This window comes from Clupea harengus, chromosome 23 (assembly GCF_900700415.2).
Source record: "Clupea harengus chromosome 23, Ch_v2.0.2, whole genome shotgun sequence".
In the NCBI taxonomy this organism is placed as follows: Eukaryota; Metazoa; Chordata; class Actinopteri; order Clupeiformes; family Clupeidae; genus Clupea; species Clupea harengus.
The window spans coordinates 8,408,046-8,430,610 of NC_045174.1; the positions used below are offsets into that span (position 1 = coordinate 8,408,046).

General features: G+C 46.0%; 1 protein-coding gene across 1 annotated transcript in view; it reads right to left on the reverse strand.

Annotated features, from left to right (window-relative positions):
- Nucleotides 1-12,301, reverse strand: part of afap1l2 (actin filament associated protein 1-like 2) — a 47,637-nt gene extending 35,336 nt beyond the window's left edge. Inside the window, exon 1 of the mRNA XM_031561535.2 lies at nucleotides 11,461-12,301. Coding sequence (XP_031417395.1) covers nucleotides 11,461-11,476 — 16 coding nt within the window. The 5' untranslated portion in view covers nucleotides 11,477-12,301. The remainder of the gene's footprint in view (nucleotides 1-11,460) is intronic.
- Nucleotides 12,302-22,565: the final 10,264 nt, after the last annotated feature.

Below are 22,565 nucleotides of genomic sequence, written 5' to 3' on the forward strand. Positions count from 1 at the left end.
ACACACACACACACTCACACACACACACACACACACACACACACACACACACACAGACACACACACACAGATACATGCACAAATACACACACATGTGTACATACACACACTCTCACACTGATACTCACACACAAACACACACATACACACACAGGGCCCTGAGGGTGGGATCCAGCTGGTTCTTGGAGATGAAGCTTGGTGCCTTCACACCCCTCTGTTAGCCTTCCATTACAGCAGCCCAGCTCTCTCAATGCTGAGTCAGCCAGAGCCCTCCAGATGGGGAACCCTGCGTCATCTCTACACACACTGACTTAATGAATGCATGGGTTTTTACACACACACACACACACACACACACACACACACACACACACACACACACACACACACACATGCACTCACACACACACAAACACACACACACATGCACTAACATACAGACACAAACACACACATACACACACACACACACACACACACACACACACACACACACACACGCACACTGACGTCCATTCTCACACTCAAAGTCAAAAAAGTATCATACTTTCCCTCTCTGCAAATGATTAGCGTTAGCTGGTTGCTAACGGTTTTATATTGTGTGGTTTTGCTTTAATGTGGGTTTAGGCATTTGCCAGTGCGCAAACAAGCAAGCAAACAAACAAACAGACGACCAACCCATCCCAGGTTTCTCCCTAGTGCCTTCGTTTCTCAGCCCACTCAGCCAAGAATGTACCCCCCCCCCCCCCCCCCAATACCCCCTCTTATTTCCCTCCCTCTTCTTCTACCCTACAAACATTTCCCCCCTTGTGTTTTTGGAGATTGACTTAGATGCCCTTCTCGGGAGGGACCCTGGGAATGGCCAGTCAGCTGACTGGTGGTCTAGAGAGAAGGCTCCAGAGTTTCCACTGGTTACCGCTTGGCCAGGAGCCCAACACGGTTCCGCACAATTCTCACACGGTTCTCACACAGACTGCTACACCGCAGACAAATAAGGCATTAGCAATCCACTTCCCTATAGAAACAAAATAACCTTTGTGTTACAGGTATAGAGGTATCAGGGGCTCTCATGATTCTTTATGTCTTCATCTAAAGATTTACAGTAAAAGCTGTGGTTACCGTATGGTTCAGATATGTGGGTTAGTTAGCAAGTGACCTTTGGTTGCACCTAGAGGGTTTGTCTTTTAATTGTGGACCATCTCAAACACAACAAAGCAGGCAGATCAGATTTTTACTGAAAGGAATTTCCTCAGTAATTGGGTGATGGTTTACACTTCCTGCTCTCTCTCTCTCTCTCTCTCTCTCTCTCTCTCGCTCTCTCTCTCTCTCACACACACACACATACACAAACACATATACACACACATAGATATTATCATACACTTACATATGCACACACATAGTGGATGGAGGAATATTCAGTTCAATTCCAGTAGCTTTATAGGCATGGCTGTTCATGCACAATGCCTGCGCAGAGTGTTACAATAAAACAAAGGCAATGATAATGATAATGGATATTGTTTATTGATAGTTCTGCTTCTGGATTTATGAGCCCTTACTGGATCCCACACAAGAGTATCTGAACCAACAAACAGAAGTAATGAGAAGTGCTGAAGATATAGAAACATTTCCATGCAGTAGTGTTTGAAAAATCACTGTCTCTTTAAAAAAAACAGCAGAAAAAGAATAAGTGTCGGAAGATGCTTCCCCACAAAATGGACAAAATACACATCAGTCTAAATAAGGGCTTGGTCTCAAACAGCTACTTAGCTATCCTGGGCATTTTGGTGGCAGTTTGGCGTTCGCTAGTGTCCAGTGGTTGAAAAGCCCTATTCCCGTCTGACACTCAAAATATGCCTAAAAACCGGCTGCGGTGCGTGCACTTAGTGGGAAACACCAGGCTCCGTGTCAGTGTATCCTTTTGCCTGATTCTGGAGGCGAAAGCCACTGTTTCGGCTAGCGAATGCTCCAAAAATGAGTCTGTTAACCTTCCCAAATGAGGTGCGGTGAGTCCAAACTGGGTTGTTGATGCCACTGCACCTAAAACATGACCTGAAGGCCTTTTCTTGATCGCTCCAAAACCTCGGTTAACTCACTATCACAGCTGCAGAGACCATGCGTGAATCAGCAACGTCATACGCCTGAGTTATATGAAGGGAACAAATTGAAGGGGCTTCTACTCTGCAATTCAGTTTGTAGTTTTGCTCGTCCGGGCACCTACCTCTAGCTGACTGGTGATATGTAGAGCTGAACACACTGTAGTATGCAGTGCAGGTATAGAGCCGTTTGAGTTATCCTTCCTGGAAACCGTTATGGCCCAGAGGATTATGGAATCTTAGTCTTTTTTTTCCTTCTCTCAGAGACAGGAAGCTAAAACAATTCAGTACTGACAAATGCCGGGGAGTTGCATCCAACTTGCATCAGCTGTTGATTTTGGCAAAAACATGATCCAGTGTGTGGACACAGAGGACCTGGAAGACTTGAGTTGAGACCTGAGTCGGTCCACAGGCTGGTCTGTCCTCGCACACAGCACAGCAGCAACAAAAGAAGACTTTGATTGGTCTTCGAGGCTCTGATGGTCAGATGTAATGTGTTGATGTGCTGATAATGTGGTGACAAAACCTGGCCTTTTTTTCAAATTGCATTATGATTCCTGGTGCTCTTTATTCTTGCAGAGTAGTAGCAAAATAGCAGTTAGCGTCTATGTTAGAGGGAGGCAGGCAGGCTTGACTCAAGTACAAACAATCTAGAGTATGACCAAGTAAACACAAAGCAGCCAATAGGGTGCAACATTCAATTGTTGACAGCAAATAAAAAAGGCTACTATTACCGTATCAGCCTTCACACCGCAAAATAAACACAGCCATGGCTGCTGTCAACAGCTGGTAGCCACATGGAGGTTAATGGGCCAGCGTAGTCCTCAGATAATGAGGGAGTAGAAAGTTCTAGATCTTTTTTTTCCCTGGCCAAAACCAGAGCAGCGGAATCCACACTTTGACCACCGAGACCACCGCAACACTGATCTTAATTCACTCCCAAACCACTGAGGCCTACTGGGCATTTTTGGTCAAAAGGGAATAGCTGAGTGTCCAATTGTATCATTGTCTTATTAGTGCCTGATAAAACAACCATCTGCAGTTTGTGTGTTTATCTGTCTGCATATACTAAACTACTGCCTGCTTAAAGGGGGCCCAGAGCTCTGAATGACGAACAGAACTGCTGAAAGAACTCAATTTCCCACAATCACCATTCACCCAAAGCTTATTGGCAATGCGCAGCGTAGTTCAATTGACCAAGAAAAACAAAAACAAAAGCTTCTTCCAAAAAGATAACAGACAAGAACTACTGACCAGACATGTCAAGCTGTATGTAACAGCGTATCTGCCGCTAGCTCTTCAAACAACTGCCACTACAACACTACGAGTCCAAGACATGGCGATGTCATCAAAACAACAAACAGCCCCCGCTTGTTTCAGAGAGTGATAAACCTTAGACTGGACAGAAAGAACTGCTTAGTTAAGCAGAATTCCCATGTTTAACAAAAAACAAAACACTAACACATGCATCATTTTCACGATCCATCTAGCAGTCATGTTTGTCACAACTCTGAACAGCTATAATGTATTACATACGTGGACCGTGTGGAAAAGACAGCAGAGTTTTTAGTGCTGTTATAAAACACTTATGAGGGACCTTCAGAGACACAAAGTGGACTGCTGAGTTGGTTTCGGACAGGGTCATGGTCAGAGGGTGGTAAAGGGAGAGGCATTGGGCAATCCATCTGAATGGTTAAGAGTCTTAAGAGAGAGTAGTCATTTGTCTCTGTCTGAAAGTGGGACAGTGTTTTTAATGTTTGAGTGCCCATGGAGTGTGTGTGCGGCCACAGCTGTGGTGTGTGTGTGTGAGTGTGTGTGTGTGTGTGTGTGTGTGTGTGTGTGTGTCTGTGCGTGTGTGTGTGTGTGTGTCTGTGCGTGTGTGAGTGTGTGTGTAACTCGAGTTAACAGCAGTGCAGACTTGAGACACCCCTGAGGCAGAGGAGTGGGTCAAACCTTCCTGTCCATCATCTGTCCACAGAAATGGTCCTGCATGTTACACACACACACACACACACACACACACACACACACACACACACACACACACACACACACACACACACACACACACACACATACTGGTAGACACACGTACATGTACAGGGACATGCATGAACTCTTAAAAACACACACACAGTCTTTCTGGAACACACCCAAACACACACACACACACACACACACACACACACAAACAAACACACACAGTCTTTCTGGAACACACTCAAACACACACACACAAGTTAACATTTCTCTCCCTGATTTTCCTCCCTGTCGCTCTCTCCTCTTCTCTGCATGAACCCTTTTCCCTGTGAAGTGGGCCAACTCTCCTTTCCCCAGAGTACTCTATTAAACCTTGAGTGGGTTCAGGGGGTGGGTGAGGAGGTGAAACAGAGAGAGGGAGTGAGAGGGTGTGTAAGTGTGTGTGTGTGTGTGTGTGTGTGAACTTAGATAGAAGCCTTCGCCATTCATTTGTAAAGCGCTATGAGTACTCTATGAGTAGAAGAGCGCTACATAAATGCAGTCCATTTACCATGTACCATCAACATCTGTGTATGTGTATGTGTCTGCATGAGTGAGTCCTCTTCCTAACACAGGGCTAGGCCTACTTCATACATATATAATATGGCCATCTATTGTTTAGCCTGTATGGTAGAAGGGAGTTTGTGAGCAACTGCCCTAAAACATGAACTTCTACATCTCTGCACAAGTTTCACCTCCTTTGCTGTGCTTTTTCTTGTGATCCTCCTCTCCTCTCCCCTATCAGTTAGCGAAGCTCGGCCACGGCCTGTGTAGGGGGTTCACTCGGTGCAGGAGGCGGGCAAGAGCACGGTAGCTCCGGTCGGCCCCGGCCCGGCAGTAAAAAGCACCGGGGTCCAGCATAAGGCCCCGGCTCTCTGTGAAGCGCCTCCAGCCGCCCCTCTCCGCCGGCGAGGGAGCAAAACAGGACCAGATGCTGGCGCACGATGGGAGCTCCCTCCAACAATAACTACCTCTCCCTCCACAGCCTCCTCAGTTTCGCTCTTTTTCTTGTCACATGGGCTTTTTTTTTTTATAAAGACAATTGGCTGATGTTTGGACTGTTTGAGATGAGGGCCCTGTTAAAATCCATTGGAGCCATGTGCCATGGAAGGGACTTTGGGAAAGACTGAAAGAGACTTGGGGAATGATATTGTCAAGAAAGGATGTCAGTTAAGCCCTGGATTTTATCTCTGGTTTCTGTTTGTTTTTACTTGTTTGGACTTTTTTTTTTCCATGCAGCTTTGTTTCAAAGATTTATTTATTTCTTTTTCTTTTTTGGGATGTGCTTTTTTCCCTCTCTTGCTCTGCTTTTAGACCAGGGCTTGTCCTTGTTATGCTCTTTGGTCTTGGCGTCACGGCGATGGTGTGTCGGTTCTCTGATTGACATTTGCAGCCCAGATGATAATTATGAGTAATGTTGCTGGCAAATCAGAGATGGCTTTGGATGCTGTATTTGTTTTAAAAGGGGAACTGAGGTCATCGCTCTGTGTCTGTGTGTGTGTGTGTGTCTGTGTGTGTGTGTGTGTGTGTGTGTGTGTGTGTGTGTGTGTGACAGAAAGTCAGAGAGAGGAAAAAGACACAGTCAGTCACACAAAGCACTATACCAGGGCAATCAATCAAGTGATAGTCACTATCCATGGTTTGCTGCCCTCAATGAAGTTTTTAAAAATGTACCAGAAAACTGCGGTTGTACCCTACTGCACCATAAGCTAACTCACCAGACGCCAGCCACTGCATATCTACTAACAGTAATAAATGCTAGATTTTTCTCTAACAGCTTAATGACCTCTTCTTATGACCTTTCCCTTGTAATGGCCTGGTTGCTGTAACTACTGATTGTGAGGTCGTTTGCAGTGTAAGTGCTCCACAAGTCAGTGGCCAATTCTGCAGTGTCTGATTGGCTTGCCTCAGTCTGAAACTACTATGACCTCATCGACATATAAATGGCTGATGACACAGCTGATGCGGACTTCAGTCTCCACCATTAAACGTTCGTTTCTTTTGGCTGCTCCGAATCCCCAAACAAAAGTTCGAAATTAAGAGGAAAATTAAAACGGAGGGGGGAAAAAGTGCGCGGTATAGACTGTGGGATAACTCGATTAATCCACACTGGTCCAGTTCCATGTTTGTAGCCGACGAGTGAATGCGTCAGTGGAATTTGCGTCATGGACAAGGACATTCTGCAGTCACTCGAACAATAACCCTTATAATACCTGCAGACTTACCTATTCATGCCCAAGAGGAAGAGAGAGAAGGAACATGGAACACCGAAGGGTCACAGATTAACAGAACCGTAAGGGACCTTCATATACGACTCAATTTTCTTGAGGCACACCCACATTATTAGACATTGCCACCCACCACAGGTGCATGGCAACACTACAACTGAAAGGTTTGGAAAACTAGGTGTTGCTAGGTGACAACGCTTATGATCAATGGGAATTGAAAGTCCTATATAAGCTGATATCAAATATCTTTTGTTGATTCTACTGGGCTAGTTAATGCATTCAAATATTTGTGGATTGATTTGTTTAATCCCGACTGAAATTTCCGCCTCTCTCGTTTCCTTGTTCCAAAACTACACTATTAGTCAAACAGAACGTTGGAGCACTTCACCTGAATCAGAATGGGTGCAGAGGAATGCAGATCAGAGGGAAGTGACCTCAGTGGTGATGCACACACGCGCGCACCCGCGCGCCTTGTTTTTGATTCCCACGCGGCTGCATAGTTTAGCCCACTGAAGTTCCACAACAGACCCCCAGATTACAGCACCCGCGATGCAATCGCCCGAAAACAACCACTTTGTCCTTTTGAAAGGTCCAAAGCTCAAGATAAGGCCCGACCTGACTGGACCAACTCAAAATCACACTCGTTCCCTCGGCTTGGTCAGATCAGCCACACCGATAGCCGCGTTAGCGACCATTATAGCGCAATAGCGGTCATTATTCTGCACCCCGATAAGGCCTCTACGGAGAAGCAGTGTAAACCGACGCGTAGCTTCAGGCGGCGCACATACGCCCACACTGAGCTGTGAGGAGCAGCAGATCAGGTCAGATCATATCAATTTAGCGCAGCACTGACTTCTACAAGCAAACATGAGTGCTGTGGTGCAGGCTTGTCAGATTTTGGGCAATGCGGTTATTTGGGAGATGATCAGAGAGAATATATTTTGCATCTCTCTTCTTTCTCTCCTCTCCCTCTCTCTCTCTCCCTCTCCCTCCATCTCTCTATCTCTCTCTCCCACTCCCACTCTCTCTGGGATGCTCTGTGGACGGCTGTATACTAATGAGAGCTGGGTCCCACTTGACTGGCTTTAGATGTGGATGTAATGAGGGCAGCAGGCTTCTGAGCGAGAGGGTTTACGGCAGATCGAGAGAGATGGATACTCCCCTTCCTCTCCTTTCCCTTGTCTCTCTCTCTCTCTCACACACACTCTCTTTCTCTCTCTCTCTTCTCTGCAAAAGAGAGAGAGAGAGAGTGAGAGAAACTGCTGATCCTCCCATTCCTGAGCGGCGTCTTTGGAGCGCCTCTCCCCTCCTTGTGCGTTTTGTCTTTATTGAGATGCAGCGGGCGTCGGAGAGTCTCACACTCGCTCAGCCCCGCATTCTCCCCTTCCCTTTTTTCTTTTGCCCTCTCTTACTTTTCTTCTTCATCTTCTCTCCCCCCAATCTCTATGTCCTTTCTTTCCTCTCACCTCCCTCTTTCCTTTCTCTCTCTCTCTCCCCCCCCCACCCCTCTCTCTTTCTTTTAGGGCTCCGAACAGGAGTCAAAGTGGCACCATCAGCATCAGCAGTATCAGCAGCAGAGGCAGTGGACTTGGCCCACGTTCGGAGGGGACATGAGGGGTGGGTCAGGAAACTCAGTGGTATCAGGGCCTGGGCCTCTCCGGGGTGAGATCTGGTTCCCCCGAAAGTAGAAAAAATAAAAAAAACTCCCTCCTTTGAAGCGCAGAAAAAAAGGGGGGAGGAGGGCGGAAGAGGAGGAAATCGGCGGGATAAGAAAAGAAACAGCATGCTGAGGATGGATTTAGATCCACCGCTACCCCCCCCCCCTCTCCTCTTCCTCTTTTTTTCTCACAGAGATGTGTGATGATGTGCTGCGTGGACACACCTGGGCTCCAGTAATGGAGCATGGCTTTGCCTCTGAAAAGCACACAAATGACACTTGAGAGAGCGATCCATCAACCGTGGCCGTCTCTCTCTTGGCTCTTGCTCTCGGTTTAGCTTGTTTGGCTTTCCTTTAGAGGCCCCTCTAGGGGTTATTTCCCTGTCTTTGAGAATGAATCTTAACTTCGGTACTGATGTGATGTGATTTCATACAAAGACGTTTTCACAAGTTTTGCTTGACATCAACCATTTTTGCTCTTCAACAGACCAGCTGAAAGCTCTTTGCAGATGCCATTTCCTGCTTCCAAGAGAGCAGTTTGGACATTCGTCATGTAACTCTCCTCACTCCTATGTCAAATGAATCATCTGCATCACAAACATTGACATTAATAACAAGGCTTCCTATCACCAACATTGTCGTAAATACAGGGAGTGTTAAAATGGTGGCATGCCCTTTGGCAAACAAATGCCAAACCTCAAAGCTTGTGGAAAACATACCACCCCTACTCACTGTTTATCACGGGACGAATGACACACTTCTCTCCAAAGTGCCATCCCACTATCAGTCTTCTGCCTCGATCAGACTCTCTCTCCCTCCCTCCCTCCCTCCCTCCATACTGTACTCCCCTCAGTCTGTTATCTCACAAAAACAAAAACTCACATGTCCCCCACCCCCCACCCCCCCACCCCTGTCTTCTCGACAGCCTCTGACCACAACACCATTTGAACACCAAGCTGAACACGGGTGATTGCCTTTCAGGCAGTGACATTCTGTAACGAAAACCACAGAGCAGTTTAAGCACTGCTAATAGACCTATGCCGAAATAAACACAATTAGTCCCAGACACTGAAAGAGACTGTGAGAGGCTTTCGGGGTATACAATATAAATCTAATAGACAACTTTGGAGAGAGGCATTCTAGTTGTCTTTGAGCGGTTTACAAGTCAATAATAAGGCATTTCCTAAGTATTCTAGAGTTCGTATTCACATTGTTTTCCTAAGCAATCTCTTTGGAGGAATTTTCTCAAACGTAAATCATCAGAACAGCCTGAACATCTTGAGAAGGCTGACCTTATAATCTTGAACATATTGAGAGTTGATGGAGGTTTCCAGATCATGGTTGATGGATAACGGTATGAAAATGACCAAATGACTCACTGTCCCTGCCAAGTAGTTTTGCTAAATTAGTTTAAAGTCACCGGGTGACAGTGCACAGGATGTTCAGAACATCCTCATGTGTTTTGAATTACAAACCAGTTATGATTTGGGTTGGGGTACGGGAGAAGACTTCTCAGGCCATAGGAAGCATAGGAGTAATTGACAAACAATTCTGCTTCCTCAATTTCCAGGCCTGTGAGTAGATGAATTGTGTAGAAGCGAAGAAACAACATCAAGAGCATCAAACATCAAAAGCAAGAGTTTTCAAACAGCTTTCTCTTTTTGTTTCAGACAGAGGCATTGTTCTCGACTACCAACAACCTACTTTTACAATCTCATTTACAATCTAGAGTAGCTTTGTGTTGCCTTCTCTTGACACATATTCACCTGTAGCATCTAGATGGGCACTAGAACAGCTGGTACAAACGTTCCTCTCACGTCATGATATGATGTTGGTGCCCATGTTGATACACTGTAGATGGTGACAATATCTAGGATCAGTATGATCATGTTGTCATTATACTGCCAGACACGGTGGAGGAGGGGGGGGGGGGATTTCCCACATCCATCACTGGTAATGATAACATGGTGTAGGGATCACTTGATGCTACATAGACACATTCCATCCGGACGCTGACGAACTCAACTTCCTGCCTCCCCTTCTTCCAGCCTACCCACTGTCAGCAACGTATCGCACCTCCCCATGGTAGGCCATCAGTTTGCGAAACAATATTACCCTCTTGCATTCCGCAGAATAAAAAAAAAAAAGCCGCAGGCATTCACTTAATAATCTTTAAAGATTCCCAGCAAGCGCCCTCAATAAACGTGTCGTTATTTACCATTAACCAGACGCGAGCAGATTAAAATGTGGTAACGGAAATTGAACACATGACAAATACACACACTAGTCCCTGCGGGAGAAAAGATGAATAGATGAACCCAGGGCTGTAAATATTTACGGTGACTTCTCCACAGGGGCCACGTGAATTTAATTTGATCTGAATGCGTTGTTGTGGACACACATCATCCTACAAGGCCTGTTGCCAGACTGACAAGAGTGAACAAAACATTAACGTGGTTATTTTAGCTTCCTGTACGTTCACTACAGCCAGGCTACAATGAATCAGTCCTTCACAAAAGGTTTCGGTAGAAGTCATTTTGTTGTCCAATTTCCATGCAGGTCCTACAAATGTCATAAATGTGTGCCCCCCCTCCCGATTATAAAAACGCCCCGCGTTGTTCCTACTGGGTGAACTGCGTATGGAGATAAGTAGAATAAGCACGGGTGCAGTACATAAACCTCCGGTGAATGCACTATCACTAGGAAAACAAACGGCCAAACGAATAGACTTATTCCAAGATACAAGTGGTCGACACTAAGCTGCTTATGAGTCTGCGTGTATGTTTAATAGCCATACAAGTCAAAAACTATATGAACTTCTGAGAATGCCTGACAATCCATTGCAACCCCCACCCCCTCTCCCCCCAAATGCTCACCTGCAGTTCGTTCATATCCAACACGCTACTTTTCACAGCTATATAGTTCATCGTGACGAGAAAATAACTCTTTCTTGTTATTTCGTGATTACAGTAAACTACTATGTGTACAGGATTAAACCAGTGGACCGACATCTACATTCATCATCTCTGTGTGAGGAAACAAGCAGACAGACTTGCAAGGCATTGCCAAGGGTGTGAAGCGCTAGCCGAGAGCGCAGGCTACCGAAGTTACTCAGGCGAAATTCCTTCAGACATCATTGCTCGGTTAATGAAATATTTATGTGCTACTGTGATGAATGGATTTTTTTTTTTGGTTTTCAAAACCTGTCACGTATCTCTGCAGTCAGTGGGGTGCCAAAGAGGAGGGGAGCCAATGGTTCACAGTAGGGTAATGCAAAAACATGTATAAAGCAGAATTGACACATGTGGAACAATTATTGACTTACAAATCTTCTAAAACTGTTACCAAAAACTTACGCCCCCTTTTGTATATGTCATTTTCGGTTACTTTTTTCTTTCTCCCTTCCTCTTTCACATGTTAGCTGGTGTCAAGTAATGTATAAATTATGGCTTTGCCATACCTTTATGCTTATCCATTGTCAAGGCACTATGATCCCGTTTATTTTCTTCCTTTCTCCAGACGAGGTTTTCCGGCAAGATCCTTAGAGAGTTTCAAGGCAATCCGAAGTCGCTCTCTGACGACTGGTCAGAGTGTAGCGGCACTTCCAACGCTCCCACTGCGCTTTCCAGCTGTCCTTTCCAGCCCCTGTCTCCGCAGTCTCAACTCAACTCTTCCACAGAAGCGCACTCCAGTCAGCGAATTTGCCGCGCCTCCTGAGCTAAACGTCACGCTGGTTCAGTTCAGCACGTTGTCTGCCCTATTTGTGTCTGTCTGTCAGTGTCAACAAAACTGTTTTCACTATCTTGTTTTGGGATCTATTCCCCTGTAACGACGGAAGGGAAAGAACTCTTACAAGTTATCTCAATGAACGAATACAAAAAATAAACGTGTCAATTCATTTAAAGAAATATACGATTAACCACCGTTTTGGAGAGCCAACGTTGTTAATGGTTCTGAACCGATTAATATGCAGCTTTCTGCATCATATTACGTCTTAGTCACTCACAAATCGCAGCTATCACATGGAGGGGGGAAAGGAAGTCGGAGAGGGTATTATTATTATATGAATAACAAAAACAATCCAATCTGTTTCTTTTGCGCGGATGATTGTTTGGATTATGCGGAGAAAAGCGCACGTTCCCAGAATGCAAGCCCCTGCATTCTGTGCCAAAAAGGGGCGAATTTCCCAACTTCAAGCTGATCACGGAGCCCATGGGAGAGTCCTGACCTGGGGAAGGAACGGCAGGAATGTGGTGGAGCGCATACGTTGAGTGGAGCAACGAAACTATGAACAGAGAGCAAGGGCTGGAAGCTCGGTTGTAAACACAAAGCAATGAAATGTGTCTACTGTATCAAGCTGTTTCTTTCACCATATCTGTTTAGACACTTACAGGCACGTACACCACACACACATACCAGTGGAAAGAGAGGGAGAGACAATTGTCAAGTTCATACTGCTTTAAGAAATGAAATGAAGAAGTGGTCAACTTGGTCAAATCAACATGTGAAGTAACTTTGAATAGGTTACTTGTTTTGAAGGGTGACACGTCATGATGTCATGACAGCAGTGAGGGCTGGAATGCCCGCTGTAATTACAGGTAGGCCACCACAGCTGGGAATCAGGGAGGGAGTAACTGGGAAGAGCTTTCCTGCGTCATGAATAGCCTTGTTGTTGTCTGGACCTGTTGTGTGTGTGTGTGTCTGTTTGACAGAGAGAATCCGAAAGATAACCAGATCCCTCGAGATCAGTGCATGTCATGGAGGTTGACTACTTTACCCTACTGGTCGCCCTGGTAACAGTTGGAACTTCATTTGGGACTACATTTATTATGTTGTATCAGGGACATCAAGTACCTCGGCCAATCATTGTAAAGCTCAAGCCTGTGATGTCATTCGCATGCACCTTCTTTGTCAAAATTCAAATTCATGCCCTGAGCAGGTTAAACTGTTACACAGCTGCATTGCAATGGAAGTTGCCAATAGATGTAAATCGACTCATAACAAACGCAATGTTGCGAAACAGTTGTAGTCTGATGGTGTGTAATGCTTTATATGAGTTACATAGATTTTGGGCTAGCATTGTTAGCCCGCTAGCTGGCTATATCAAGTGTTGAAAGAGTCGGTAAGGGAAGCAAGGAGATACTATTCGATGTGGCTTTTAAAAGCCACCTTTGCCAACTCCTTTAATGCTTAACATAGCCAACTAGCCAGCTGGCAATGCAAGCTCAAATAAAGCATTGCACAGTATTAACCGACAACAGTTTCGCTATACCGTTTTCACTTTATTGCGCTGAGTCGATTACATCTAGTCACAGTTTGCATTGGAATGCAGCTGTGTAACAATTTACCTGCTCCCCGCATTAATTAGAATTTCGAGTAAGAAGGCGCATGTGAATGACATCACAGTCTTGAGCTTTACAACGATTGGCTGAGGTACTTAACAGAATAAATGTAGCCCCAGAAACAACTGTTACCCAATCAAATCTGAACGACCCTACAGAGCTACATAGTCTCTGAAAACACAAATATACGAGAACCAGAAACACTTGAGCTGTTAGTGGCATGGCTGAATTCCTCAGATAATGGCATAATGATTTTGTGTCTATTGACTTTGATGACTGTGCCTATGGACTGCAGGCCATTCAATCGTCCAGGAAAAACAACACAGCACTCATTTGACTGTAAATCACTCAGGACCTCATTTTTGCACGTCATGCTTCACTTCAGTCAGATGATGACTGAGCATATTGTGGCAACTTGCAGGTCTTATACTTTTTAATACCCCACCACCAACATGCACACACACACACACACACACACACACTCCCCACTCCCCAACTTTGACACAAAAGCAGCTCCAACGAAAACCATCTCAATCCTGGGGATCTGTCTTTCTCATTGTCCTGGGTGATTGTGGTTGTTATAGGGATACACTGGGGGCCCTGGTCACTCCTAGTATGAGCTGGTCCTGCGGGGTCAACCAGTTCTGCTTCTCTTCAGATGAGTTCGAGAGGGTGAGGTGAGGGCAGGGCAGGAGCCAGTAGGCTGCTGCAGGGCAAATATGGGAATGGTCTATTTACACAGCCAGTAAACCTGCTGAACAGCCCATTCACAGATTTGGCAAACATGGCCGAAAGATGTCTAACCTGACCTCTCTTCCTCCTCTTGTTCTCTCTCTCTCTCTGTCTAACAGAAAGATACACACACACACACAAATACAAATACAGTGTGTGTGTGTTTGAGAGAGAGACAGAGAGAGAGAGAGAGAGAGAGATTCACTCTTCAGACAAACATGACCATTTTCTCATCAAGTCATCGTGCCTCTATTGGCCGGGGAGTGTGAGAACTTTTCTGTGTTGTATGTGACTGTGATGATGAGGAGAAAGAAGGAGAGAAAGAGAGGGAGATAGAAAGACTGTGTGTGTGTGTGTGTGTTTATGTCCACCAATATCACATGCACCAGAGAGTCCTGACCTCTCCCGCAAAGCCCATGGGGATGGAGAAAAGTTTCCATGTAAGCTCCTTGTCGGCCGAGGCTCCTTCCTGTCAGAGCTTACTGCTGGGGAGGAAGAGCATCTAGTAGAGCTCTTCACTGACATTCTACTCCCCAGAAGTGGGTCAGCCACAATTCCTTTTATAAAAAGAAAAGAAGTGAAAAGGGAAGAGAAGAGAAGAGAAGAGAAGAGAAGAGAGGAGAACAGAATAGAACAGATAAGGAGATATGGCATACCCCTCTTAGGTGGGCTGGGGGTTTCTCGATGACCTGAAATGGGGCAGTAGCTGGTGTCCTCTGATAGGAACGTCTTCCTGTGACTGGAGGAACGTTGTGTTGTGAGCTGAGGTCTTTCTTTCATACCGGTCAAGCTGAGGAACTAAAACCCAAAGTCTACTATTTCAGATGCAAGCTTTTCCTTAGTTTTTTCTGATGCAGTGGTTACATAATTTATTTTGAATGTTTACAATGATAATTATTGTAAAACATTTTTAACCAGAGTATGTTTTAACCAAAAGTATACTTCATGAAAATGTAATGACAAAATGCATCCTCAAACATACAAAAGTTTTTCTTGAACATTTTTTTTTTGACCTCTTGACGTTCACAGTGTCGCAGATCATAAGTGTAGCTTACGCTCTGACTAGGGAAAACATTCTCATCAGTGAGTTACACAGAAAGGCAGATGATGACACAGCCTGATAAGACTGTTTTCCCAGAATCCTATTGACAAATTGCGAGGCTTCACAGGAAATGCAAATTCTGAGTGTCTTGTCTTGTTTTGAATGCGTGCCGGACAGCTCACTGTGCTGTCATTTTCTCATTCTTCCCTCTCTGTCTCTTTTTACGCACTGGAGGGCTGGGGATTAATGGCTTTACAAAACGAAGAGTCACATTGTTGTTTTGCTCATCCCATGAAGTTTATTTAAGGAGTGGCTGCCCCCTCAATGTGAGTGTGTGGGTGGATGTTAGCATGTGCTTTAGAGAGGCAGGGGTGGGGTGAGGGAGGACCAACGTGGGGTGTTCTCAGGCTCCGTCAGAGAGAAGCTGGGGGGGGGGGGGGGGGGGGGGGGTAAGGAGTGGTTGAGAGGAGAGGTGAAGAGAAGAGTTGCCCAGAGGGAGTGAGTGTCAGAGGTGGGAGATGATAAGAGAGAGGGTGTGTGAAGCTACACACAGTTTATGCAATTATGTCTGTACAGAGTTATGGAGGTTGAAGTGCCAACCACGTGGGTCATCCCTAAGGGACGACTTTATGGTATGGTTGTGAAAGAGTGTGGACTCTTTAAAATACAACTATAACTACACCAAGGGAGTGCAGTATAACCTTTCAAAGGGAGGAATGACTATTTAACCAAGGCCATGGTTGTTTGGCCCAGTTATGTCTCAGAGCTCTGTGTGTCTCTTTTTTCATTATGTCAGTGCCCACTAAATGTAGCCTTTACCTGCCTATTTTTTACGCTATTAAGTACAATAATTGTATAGAATTCTCCCCCCAACCAATAACACTTCACATTTCAGAGGCAGGTAAAGCCCTTTTAGCGGCATCTAGAATCAGATTAGCCTCGGCAAAGACTGTAAAAAGAGGATGAAAGAGGTTGCCTGATCAAAAAAAGGGTCCCCTTACAGGCCCAAACAAAGGACCATTCTCTTGTTTTGAAGGCCCACACTGTACAATAAACCCAAGGATGACAGTGGCCCATCCCCATCCCTGCTCCTGCTCCTCCTTCTTCTCCTCTGTGAAGTTTTGCTGGTCCTCTCTCCCCCTCTCCACCAGAGCGTGGGCACCGGTAATCCCCCTTCTCAGCCGGGGAAGACAGAGGTGGTGCTGAAGGAGCAGCTTTGGAGGCCCAGACGGCTCTTTCTCTTCAAAGGTGGCAAGTGTAGGAAAGGCGCTGGTCTGTGGTTGACAATGTGTTTATTGTTCGTTGTCAGAAAGCCAAAAGGGTCGAATCTGAAACATGGTAATGTTTTAGGACGAATGGTTTTGGTTAGAGATTCTTCTGTTGTTGCAGATGAGTCTCCTTGTTAGTATAAAAATGCGAATGTTTGAACCAGTTTGATAATGACCGTTTCGGCGGTCAAAATTTGTATGCCACCACTGGGGTCCAATTATCATCCCCAAAGTCTTTATCTTCTTCTTTTTGATGGATTATTCCGTGGAGAGTTGGAGACAAGCACTTTTGTCTCTCCTCTTGACAGTGTGTCTGATTGGAGGTTAATCTCCCTCTACCCCTACCCCTGCCCCCGTCCTCCTCTCCAGCTGATCCGCCACCTCAGCGGAGGAATGTGTGTGTGTGTGTGTGTGTGTGTGAGTGTGTGTGTGTGTGTGTGTGTGTGTGCCCCAGACAGCCTCAACCAGGGTGGTCCCCCGCTATTTCCCAAAAGAGCTGTTTGCCACCCCAAAACGCACACACACACACGCACACACAACGAGACGGGCAGTGCCATTGTCCCGGCTCGCCATGCGTGAAGAGGCATTTGAGCGGTCGGTGCCTGCTGTGGGCGTTCGTTCCCATCCCGTCCCGTCGGCTGGCATCATTATGAGTGCTTGGGTGCGTCGCCACGGCGGCGCGGTGGAGAGGGGGTGCAGACGGGCACGCTTGGCCACGACAGCGGGGGAAGAATGTCAGAGAGTTTGTAGTTTGTTTGGCCCTGCTGAGGTTCACCCCCCCGATGTGTTTGAGGTGGTGTATGTTTGTGTGTCAGTTGGACACACACACACACACACACACACACACACACACACACACACACACACACACACACACACACACACACACACAGAGTGTCACAGAGAGAGGAATAATGCATTACAAAACAAGAAACAGAGGATGGAGGAGAGAGTGAGAGAGAGAGAATGAAAGAGAGAGAGAGAGAGAGAGAGAGAGAGAGAGAGAGAGGCAGGGAGATGGTAGCCTCAGTCGGAGGCAGGTCCTTCCTCTTCTCCGCTCCCTCTCTGACTCTCTCTCTCTCTCTCTTTCGCTGCTGCTGTTGGTAGGAGCACAAAGAACATTCCACAGCTGTGACTCAGGGGTCAAAGGTCACTGACTCAGTCTCAGTATGAGCACTGGGCCTCTTTGATTTGAGGGACCTTTCCCATGTAACACACACACACACACACACACACACACACACACACACACACACACACACACACACACACACACACACACACACACACACACACACTCCCCTACAGTCTGCAGCACAAAGAGCCGCTCAAGCAGAGGAGACGACTTGCCAAGTGTGTCAGGCTGGGGAAAGATGCATGAGAGAACGAGGGAGCCGAAGGAGGAGAGGAGAGAGGAAGAGAGGGCAGGGCAGACATTAGGTAAGACAGGAGAAGAGAGAGAGAGAGAGGACAGGGATGGATAGATGCAAGAGGCAGAGGAGAGGACAGCCAGGCATAAAGGAGTGTTGATAGAGAAGAAAAGGAGAAGAGAACCGCAAAGGGAGGAATGGAAAGGAAAGAGTTGAGTGGAGAGGATGAGAGAGGGGGAGGAGATGAAAGTGGTAGAGGAGAAGAAAGAAGGGAGGATGGTGGAGAGGGGGCGAGGGAATGAGAGTGTGGGCGGAAGAAAGTTACCTATTGTTCGGCGTAGGTGAGGAGAGGGGTTGGGACAAAGGGCTCATATGTTGCGCAACTCTGGGGAAAGCACAGTAAGATCCTGATTTATATTCAAGGAATTCTGTTGGAGTGGAATGCTTCAAAGAGCTATGGGTTGTGTCTTTACGAACAAAGTTATTCTTCCTCACTGAAGCAACATTTCCTGAGTGGGCTGCCACTACAAAGGCGATCTACAAGAAGCGTGAATTATATCTTTACACTTAAGTGAGCATGTGTGTGCATGTGAGTACATTATGGAGTCTGTGTTAGTGGACACAACCTTGTGAATATACAGGAAAATATTAACAAACATTAGATGTTAGACGAGGAAGAAGAAGAAGAAGAAAGAAGAAGACAATAGTAGAAAAGCATATTTATGTGTATGCCTTCAGCAATATAAAATTGATGTAATGTATAACACACAATGTATTTGCACTTGGTGTAGAAGTTGTTAAATATCCATAATATTACTACATAATATGACCTTTTGGCAACTACGGTGGCATTTAAAAAAAAATTAATCTGACAACTGCTTGAGCAGTATCTCCTGTCAGTCCCGTGTAATCATTACACAAATGTGTACCCTTTAGGACACAGAAGATAAAGAGGCCTTGATGTGAATTCACTCCTGCTGAAGGTCATAGTGTGTTTACGTTGCAAACTGTGAACAAACGAATAACAGGGATGTGTCAGGGATGTGTTGTGGTCAAAAGCCTCTGTGTGTGTATGAACGATGACGAGTGTGTGAGAAAAAGAAAAAGCTCCTGGAGCATTCTGTTTTGAGAGCCGGTCCATGGGAGGCCAGAGGCTGGGTGAGGAATGAAGAGTGATCTGCGCTGTGTGTGTGTGTGTGTGTGTGTGTGTTATGTGTGTGTGTGTGTGTGTGTGTGTGTGTCTAGGGTAGGATGAGACTACACAAACAGCGAGAGGGGCTTTGAAGTGGGTCCCGCAGTGCATCAGTGTGTCACTGAGACGGAGTCCTGGCAACAATGGAGGCACCTTGCTCTTTAATGGAGGGCTTTTTACTGTCTATCAAATATACGTGCACACACATACTCATGCTCACTCACACACACACACACACACGCATGCACACACACACACACACACAAGAAGGCACCTGATCAAACTCTCAGGTTCACCCCCAGGAGGAAAATCTCAAGTGAGAACATTATGTCACACGAAAATATTATTCTATCTCTCCCTCTCTCCATGAGCAGATTTAGTCTGTTTGTGTGTGTGTGTGTGTGTGTGTGTGTGTGAGTAGGTGTGTTCACATGCTAACGTGTGTATATTTGTGCGTCTGCCTCACCCAGCAAAAACACGGCTGCCGGTATAAGCCAACTGTGCGAAAAACGATCTGCGAGGAAATGTTCGGAAAACACACCCAGGCGATGCGCCCTCGGCCTCCGGGGCCACCTCTCCAACAGACTGCCCCCCCCCCCATCCCCCACCCTCCGGGGCCACCACTCCAACAGACTGCCCCCCACCCCCCTTACCTGGGATGTCATTTTCAATCTCGTTGGCATTAAGACCCTGACAGGAGCCTGTGAGGTCCGCAACCGGAGAAGGGGAGGATCATGAGGAAGGGCCCACACAAGAGCAGAGGACTGTGAGCATTAATGCACATGGGGCACGGGGTGGAAAACATACAGTCACAGAACAAACATCAGCGTCTGGAGGGGGAGAGTGTGTGTGTGTGTGTGGGGGGGGGGGGGGCACATAAGAATACATAAATAAGTGGGCCACTTTAGAAATAAAAGCAGAGAGAGAGAGAGAGAGAGAGAGAGAGAGAGAGAGAGAGAGAACAACTAGAGACAAGAAACCGAGAGAGACCACATGCAGTTCATAGCACTGAGGATAAAAAGAGGTGGCACATAACACACATAATAAGTTAGCCACTTTAGACCTGACTGCGAAAAAAACAGAGAACTGAAACTGATAGATACAAAAGGACAGTGGCAGAGAAACACAAGCAACTAAGACAAAGACTGACAGACTACATGCAGCTCAGAACATCTGCTGGTAGCCATAGCCATATTCATACTTGCATTCACAAAGTGTTGTAGGCTAAACTGTATTTGTGTTGTTTGATTTGCATGTGTGTGTGTGTATGTGTGTGGCAGAGAGAGAGAGAGAGAGAGAGAGAGAGAGAGAGAGAGAGAGAGAGAGAGAGAGAGAGGAGATAAAGAGAACAGACACTAAAGCACACAGGGGCATAACTCCGCAGTCCTCTCCCAGGGCGAGAGAAGAAGAGGGAGTGAGGAGAGAGGGAGAGAGGGAGAGAGAGAGAGAGAGAGAGAGAGAGAGAGAGAGAGAAAGAAAGAGAGAAGAAGAGGGAGTGAGGAGAGATGTGTAATAATGATGAATGTTTGTTCTGGGTGTATGAACAACATACTGATGATAATGAGCTCCTTAGGACCACGAGGGAGAGGGAACGGAGGAACAAGGACATGTTTGTGTGTGTATGTGTAGTTCTAGACCCGCATCTGTACCCGCATCTGTGAGTGTGTGTGTGCATGTGTGTGTGCCTATGTGTGTGTGTGTGAGAGAGAGAGCTGATGGGGGGGCTCCCAAGTTACACTCTGTTGAACCTACAGAATGTACTCTTCTCACATCAGTTGAGGGCAGGCTGTTTTAGTACGAGTGAACAAAAACGCAATAAACACACACACGCATGCACACACAGACAAACACACACACACACACACACACACACACACACACTCACAGACTGTTGATCCTGTCACACTGCTACAGTTCAGCTGTTCTACGACAAGCTTGTTTGAAATGGCCCGTGCAAAAATGAATCAGAAGAAAGGGAAAAGGAAGGAGTAAGCCTCTGTCCCTGTTGGTTGGAATGATAAATGATACATTTCAAGGAAACCCCAAATGGTTCCACAAGTTAAAACCATGTCCCTGCACATCACCTCCAACTCTGAGTGACTCTGCTTTTATCTGCCCTTATAGTCTCCATCAGCCCCATCTCTGAGTGACTCTGCATTTATCTGCCTCTATAGTCTCCATCAGCCCCTCCCTCATGTAGGATGTGAACATCAACATGATCTCACCCAGCCTCCTCACCTGGGACGGGTTCCGAGTTCCAGTCCATGGAGCCTGAAAATACCCCTGTGGCCCCTGCACACTCAGAGCAGTGGAATGAGGGGGAGTCCCAGTGTAATAATACCCAGCCAGGTCAGTGTGCCCTCCAAATGCATTTCAGGCAACAACACAAAGGCAAAAATGTAAGCCTTAAATGTTTTTACAGCCTAGGGATCTCTTAAGGGCCACCCCCCATCATGTGGGGCCCATGGAGCCTGTGTGGACTGGAGGCCCTTCCATGCCTTCCACTGCTACCCTTTAGTGCTCACTCGCTGCTTCCTACTGCTAAGCTAACAAGTCGCTAAGCTAACAAGTCGCTAAGTTAAACTAACAGTCTCTCTCTGAGCATTTTTGTGAGGTGTTTCAGTGTCTCTGTGTGACCCTCTAATCTCACAGCGCACGGTGCACCGGGGATGTCGTACCGAGACAAACCCGAGGCTTTTTTCAATTCTGACACTTCCAAGGGGCGAACTTTCAAAATGTTGGTGTTATACACTAGGGTTCAGTACGGATTCATTCCTCTCTGACTGACACAAGGGTGAGTTAAAGAAGCGTTTGGAGAACAGGATGAGGCCACACAGAACAAAGCATGATGACATCATGGAGCTCTTTCACTGAATCACACATTTATTCAGAACCCATAATCTGGCATAGTCATCTAGGACCCACATCAGGTTGTGCCACTCCGACATACACACACACACAACTGTCACAACACACAGCGCCAGACACAGTAACACACCTTCATGACTGGATCTGATAAATATGGAAGTGAAAGAGAGATCTCACTGTGAATGTTTGAAGCAGTGTTTTATTACGCTGTTGAGCGAATACATCATTGCCATCAAGTCTTTTTCCTTTAAAAGACAGAGAAAAAAAGGTGAGGAACAAAGATCGGATATCAAAATGCTCTCTCATTCCATTTTTCTTAAAGTGACACAGTATAGAAGGTGGGGGGTTGTAGTAGGTTCTAGTACAGTGTAATCTCCAAATCTAGATTTTTTTATCTTAGAAGTATAACCCCAAAAAAGTCACATTCTCCCAGGTTGGCTCATATCCTCTGTTATGGAAAATACATGCAGGCAGCTTTATCTGATCTAGGAGCTTCTATGCTCATTGCTGTGCTGAAATCCATTTTTGTCCAAAATGGCCATCCAGTAAGGTACTTCTACTTTATACCACCTGTCAGCTCATACAACAAACTGTTATATTGTTTCATCTGTACTGTAAATCATTATTTGTAGATTCCAGATGTTTCCGTTGATGTTAATGCTGACCACATTGAACACACACCAATAAGGTCAACACACAGAGAGTTGGCACACTTAGACAGACTATAACCATGGCTGGCATTAACACGGTG